We start from the raw sequence: 6707 nt of genomic DNA on the forward strand, positions 1-6707 counted from the left end.
TGGCCAGAAACAAGTCCACATCTGCCCTGCTTGTACTCTACTTTTACTGGACAATAACTTTTTTTTCTTTTTTTGAGACAGAGTTTTTCTTTGTCGCCCTCAGTAGCATGCTATGGCATCATAGCTCAGAGCATCCTCAAACTCTTGGGCTCAAGTGATTCTTTTGTCTCAGTAGCTGGGACTACATGCACCTGCCAAAATACCCGGCTATTTTTGTTGTTGTTGTTCAGCTGGCCCAGGGGTTCGAACCCACCAGCCTCAGTGCATGTAGCTAACACTGTAACCACTGTGCTCTGGGTACCAAGCCAACGCCAGGCTGTTTTTAGAAATGGGGTCTCACTCTTGCTCAGGCTCATCTGGAACTGGTGAGCTCAGGCAATTCATCTGCCTTGGCCTCCCAGAGTGCTAGGATTGAAGGCATGAGCCACCGAGCCCGGCTGCACAATAACTTCTTAACATCTCACACTTCTGTGCCCTTACTGGTGGCCTTACTCTTCAGGAAGGCTCAATTCAAGCTTCAAGCTCTCCATCAAACTTTTCCCAGGCATCCTCAACCTCTAATTCCCATTAGGGACCTACCTGTATGGACCTCTCTCCCTTCTGTGTGTTGTGTCCTCTCCAGACTTCTACTGTAGGAGCACTTTTAGCCCTTTGCTTTACTACTGTACTTATTTACTTTTTTTCCCCTCATCTCAACTCTAAACTTCTTGAGGGCAGGAATCAGGTATCTTTGAGTGCCTCTGGCATATGATAAGAGCCGAATAAATGTTTGATGGATGAATGAATGATCCCTACAAGTCCCTGAGACAAAAAGGAACCCTTTAGCTCAGTCCCCTAAACATAGGCAACCAGAGACTATAGCTTTCCCTGGCATGGGGGTGGTAAGAGCATGCCTGAAATTCCCTGCCCACACAACAAAAGAGCATCACTGTGTTGTGTTAAGGCAATTTTTCAAGTTTTGAGACATCTAATGGAAGAACAATGTAGTACAGTTTGAAAATGTTAAGGACTAAGCATAAATTCTTTCAAAAGTGAGCTACCTGGAACACCAATGCTCAACTTTAAATAACTAGTTCAATCAAATCTCTGTTTTTAGCGACTTTGACTATTTTGAGTAATTTTATCTTTACATCCTGTAACTTGAAAATGCAGTGTCATAAATCTACCATATTGACTTCCTCACATTTGGAAGACAAAAACTGCCTGTCTTATGCCAATGGGAAAATAAAGTAGAATTTTTGTATTAGGTAAAAAGGCAGTCAATGAATATTATGCTGCTATCTATAAACCTCCTTTCCAAAAGCACAAGGTCTATTTTAGACTAATAAGTACTGGAAAGTATTTACTAGAGAGTTTTCATTTTACTGGTATAAATACCAGATTCAAACTATATCAACACAAAAACTGTTTTCTTAAAAATACGGTATAAAGGGTTTAACTGTCTGCCCATCATCACTGAATACTCCATAAATAGTACCTAAATTCGGTATTCTGGCTCTAAGAATTTATAACCAAATGTTTAGCTAGACCTATTTCAACATACACGGCACCCATAGCACAGTGATGACAGCACCAGCCATATACACCAAGACTGGCAGGTATGAACCTGGCCCAGGCCAGCTAAACAACAATGACAACTACAACAAAAAATAGCCAGGTATTGTGGTGGGTGCCTGTACTTCCAGCTACTTAGGAGGCTGAGGCAAGAGAGTTGCCCACGAGTTTGAGGTTGTTATGAGCTGTGACTCCACGGCACTCTACCCAAGGTGACATAGTGAGACTCTGTCTCAAAAAAAAAAAAAATATATATATATTTAGGCCAACAATTGTTTTATGTACCTGCCCAAGCCATAATCTACAATTTTACTCGTAATATTATCACTAATTTCTGAGCAGTGTCTAGCCCCACCTATAAGTGGGATACAAATAAGATTTACAAATAAGACCTTATAAAGGTAGCACACTGGAATTGCACAACTGGAGCCTATGAGATCATTTCTTGTAAGCTAATATTTTTTCTAAATATTCACAGTACGAATTTATAAAAAAGTGGAAATCATTTTACCAAGTTAGACTTCTTGATTTAATGATTGGTCCCTCCACAACCCCAGTCCCCAGCCCTTCCCTCCCTTTCTTTCTCTGCCAGGAATACCCTCCTGACTCATCTCTGCCTGTCTGTGTCCATCACTTCCTTGGAGACCTGGCTCAAGATTCAGCTCCTCCCTGACTAAGCCCATTTCCACTAACTACTTCCTCACTTGCATTCTCTTGGCATTTATATACAGTTTGCACTCTACAACCAAGAACTTGGTATTTTTCCTCTTATAAGCTGTTTTGCATTTTTCTATCACTTCCCTGATTAGAAACAAAGTAGGGACAGCATCTTCTATATTTCTCTTCTACAGAGCTAGCAAGAAATTTTTCTTGAGCCAGGCACAGTGGCTCCCGCCTGTGATCCTACAACTTTGGGAGTTGAGGCAGGTGGATGGCTTGAGCTCATAGGTTCAAGACTAGCCTGAGCAAAAGTGAGAAACACACACATACCCATCTCTAAAAATAGCCAGGCATTGTGGCAGGTGCCTATAGTCTGAGCTACTTGGGAGGCTGAGGCAAGAGGATGGCTTGACCCTCAAGAGTATGAGGTTGCTGTGAGCTATGACATGATGCCACAGCACCCTACCGAGGGCAACAAAGTGAGACGGTCTCCAAAAAAACAAAAAATGTTTCTGGAATGATTGGATCACCCAAAAAAACTCTAAAAAACGAAGCAACTGACAATTGCTTCATTTACACTTCATCTACAATACTCTTATCACCTCCAACATACATGACTCCTTAGAGATTTCATGTTACCTTAGTTTCATAAATGCATTATAAAAGATCCAGTTTACAAATTACATACATACTTAAGGTAAAGAATAATCCTGGCTATTGGAACCCATCTTGTAATTTACCACTTCAAGTTTCTTATAAAAAGCCTAATAGTCTTGAAACAGCACGTCTATAAGTGGTAGAAACTGGCACCCATCTCTTGCAAAAGGGGCAAAACTCTAGTTGGCAGTAAATGTTGAAGCACGTGAGTCTCCTGTGAAACAAGCCTCATTAACCACACAAACTTGCTGCTTCAGCTTTCTGGCTTCAATGAAGGGCTATGATCTTTTAGTTACTGTTGAGAGCCAATGATGGGTTAAATTCCCATAAATTAACCAGAGTTTTGGTGGTGTGCCCAAGCATACCGCTGGCATCGGTGTGGATGGATTTTTTTTTTTTTAACAGACCCGCCAGCCCCGGGGACCCAGAGGTGACTGAAGAAAGCGCCAACCCGGCACTTCGCATCGGACAAACGGAGACCTAGGGAACTCGAGCCGTTGTCCCTCCAGTTCTTAGTGTCAGCTTATCCAGCAGAAGGGGGCGGGAAGGGGGGGCTTCAGACGCGGCTGCTTTTGGCTAAATCTCAGCAGACTCTTCCTTAGGAGCTGCAAGCCACACTTCGGCGGCTGCCCAACTTTTCCTGCAAGGAACATCACTTTTTCCATACTCAACGCCCCAGAAAACTGAGTTTGGGGAGGGAGGAGGAAACAGGCTCGCCCCGCAAAGGGGGCAGGGTGGCAGAAACAAAGTGCGCGCCGTCCGCCCGCCCGCCCGCCGTCCCCGCTCACCCTCCAGCAGCACCTCCTTGCCCGCGCGTTTCAGCGCCTGCACGGCCTGGTCATGGGTGGCCTGGCGCAGGTCGGTGCCGTTCACCGACAGGATGGCGTCGCCCAGCCGCAGAGCCCGGCTCTGGTCGGCCGCCAGCCCCGGGAAGATCTTGGAGATGAGGATCGGCATCCGGTTCTCGCGGCCGCCCTTGATGCTGATGCCCAGGCCGCCCGCCTCCTGCTTCACCACCCGGACCCGGCGTACGGGCGGCGACGCGCCCGCCTCGCTCGCAGAACCCCGCGGCGGCGCCGGCGGGCTCGGGGGCCCCAGGCCGCGGCTCGGGCTCCCGGGCAGCGAGTCGCCGGCGCCGCCGCCGTTAGGGAGGCCGTTGAAGGCGCCCGCAGCCGGCCCCAGAGAGGGCTCGGGCTCGGCCGCGGCGGCGTCGCCCGTCAGGCTCAGGCTCTCTCCGCTCAGCTCCGCCACCACTCGGACCCAGCGCTCCCTCAGGAGCAGCTCCACCAGCCCCGCTTTGGTGGCCCGCGTCCACACCGCCATGGCCGGCCCCGCTCCCGCCGCCGCAGTCGCCGCAGCTACCCTCATTCCAGTCAGGCAGCCTCGGCGCCTCCCCCTTCCCGCCCGAGGGGGCGGGCCCGGCCCCTCCCCCGCGGCGATTTATTATTCATGAGGGGCCACGCCCACCTTTCCGGAGGGGCGGGCGGAGGCCACGGAGCCGCTTCCGGCAGCTTGAGGAGTTAGTTGTCCAGTCCCTCGCAGCTCACCGGACGCCGCAAACCTCAGTGTGGTGGGCTTCGGCTCATCTTCTTCCACTGGTTCCCCTCTAGTCCCCTCCTCCAAAACTCTGACCTCTACCGTGCAATTCAGGAGAGCTGCCCGGGCACGGAAAGCAAAATCCGCTTTGCAAGCATGAACGTTCATTCTTGCATTGATCAGTTCACGCCATACATACGGAGTGCTCAGGCTCCTTTTGAGGTCCTAGAGATAAACTGAGTAATATGTACCACAGCTGAGAGCTTGCGGTCTAGTAGGGAAGGAAAACGCAGAACCAGCCAACTAGGTGTGATACTATGTGGTTAAGTGACATGTAGAAAATGCTTCCAGAACCTGAGTAGGACCTGAGGTCAGTTTCACAGAGATGAGGATGAAGAGCAAACAACTCAAGCAGAAGGAACAGCATAAGCAAAGGTCCACAAGCATGAATCCAAGCCGTTGTCACTCTGCTTTGTAATCTGCTTACTTGCCTATAGTTTGAGAGGAACTGTCTTCTTAAGCTCTGCAGTCACATTGGCAGGCCTCAAAGATATTTGCAGAATGATGGGGCATTAGGAATCTCTAGAGAAACAAACCAATAGAATACACATAGATACATAAATTTGTTACAAGGGATTGAACACAAGATTATGCAGAGTGAAAAGTCCTACCTTCTACTACCTGCAAACTAGAGCCCCAGAGAAGTTGGTGGTGTACTTTTGACCTAAGCCCAAAGGCCTAAGAACCCAGGTAACCAATGGCATAAGTACCAAAGTGAAGACCAGAAAAGGGGTGGGAGTAGGGGCATATACTGTAAATCTTGATCACAATGTTAATACCTAAGAACCAGGAGCACCAAAATCTGAGAGCTAGAGCAGTGTAAATTTACTTTTTCTCTGCTTTTCTGTTTGTAATCAGGCCCTCAACTAATTGGATGATGCCTGCCCACATTATGGGGGGTATCTTCTTTACTCAGCCAACCAATTAAATACTAATCTCTTCTGGAAACACCCACACAAATACAACTGGAAGAGATGTGGGGTTTTGCTTTGTTTTGTTTTTCACCAGTTATCTGGGCCTGCCTTAGTCTGGTCAAATTGGCATATAAAATTAAACATCATAGTTGGTTACTTAGGAAAATGCTAGAATTCCAATATGAAGGAGCATAGGGCCAGTAGAAGTGGCAGGATGTAAGTGTGAAAAGCCTCATACAATAGAATACCAGAAGAGTTTGGACTTGAGTTTCAAGATCTGGCTTCATTTTTATTTTATTTTATTTTATTGAGACAGAGTCTCAAACTATCATCCTGAGTAGAGTGCCTTGGTGTCACAGCTCACGGCAACCTCAAACTCTTGGACTTAAGCAATTACCTTGCCTCAGCCTCCCAAGTAGCTGGGACTATAGGCACCTGCCACAACACCCGGCTATTTTTGGTTGTACTTGTCATTGTTGTTTAGCGGCCCAGGCCAGGTTCAAACCCTCCAGCCTCAGTGTATGTAGCTGGCACCCTACCCGCTGAGCTACCGGCGCCACCATGGCTCTATTATTTTTAGAGATAGGGTCTCACAACCCAGGCTGGAGTGCAGTGACTATTCACAAGTGTGATCCCATTACTGATCAGCATAGAACTTTGTTTGTTTAGAGACAGAATCTCACTGTTTCCCTGGGCAGAGGGCTGTGGCATCATAGCAACCTCAAACTCAAGTGATCTCTTTTGCCTCAGTCTCCAAGTAACTGGGATTACCGAAGCCTCAACACCTGGCTATTTTAGAGAAGGGGTCTGGCTCTACTCAGGCTACTCTTGAACTCCTGAACTCAAGCAATCCACCCATCTTAGCCTCCCAGAGTGCTAGGATTACAGGCATGAGCCACCAGGCCCAGCCTAGAACAGAAGTTTTGACCTAGTCCCTTTCCTGCCTGGGCCAGTTTATCCCTCCTTAGGCAACCTGGTGGTCCCCCACTCCAAGGAGTTCACCATATTGATGTCAAACTTAGTTCAGACACTGGATCAGCATAGCATATTATAGTCCAGAACTCCCAGGGTCAAGCAGTCCTCCTACCTCAGCCTCCCAGGTAGCTGGGACTACAGGTGGCCCACCACCACATCCAGCAATCTCCATAGCCTGGAGGCCATAGCCTTTTGTTGGGGAAAGTATTGATGGGCATCTCCAGAAATTATATAAAAAATTCAATCTCTAAGGTAATTTTTGGAGTCTATGACTTTCATCTAATTTATACAGAGGCCTCATGACCAAAGGCCTGTGCACACTGCAGAGTCTGCAATGGCTTTTTTTTTTTT

The 6707-nt window shown here is 47.6% G+C and overlaps 1 protein-coding gene across 1 annotated transcript in view; it reads right to left on the reverse strand.

The window, feature by feature from the left end:
* Nucleotides 1-4292, reverse strand: part of SNTB2 (syntrophin beta 2) — a 112225-nt gene extending 107933 nt beyond the window's left edge. Inside the window, exon 1 of the mRNA XM_003791402.3 lies at nucleotides 3660-4292. Within this exon, the coding sequence (XP_003791450.1) occupies nucleotides 3660-4239 (580 nt within the window). The 5' untranslated portion in view covers nucleotides 4240-4292. The remainder of the gene's footprint in view (nucleotides 1-3659) is intronic.
* Between the last annotated feature and the right edge of the window lie 2415 nt (nucleotides 4293-6707).

The sequence above is a fragment of the Otolemur garnettii genome, unplaced genomic scaffold (assembly GCF_000181295.1).
Source record: "Otolemur garnettii isolate 467f Iridium unplaced genomic scaffold, OtoGar3 scaffold00047, whole genome shotgun sequence".
Classification (NCBI taxonomy): domain Eukaryota; kingdom Metazoa; phylum Chordata; class Mammalia; order Primates; family Galagidae; genus Otolemur; species Otolemur garnettii.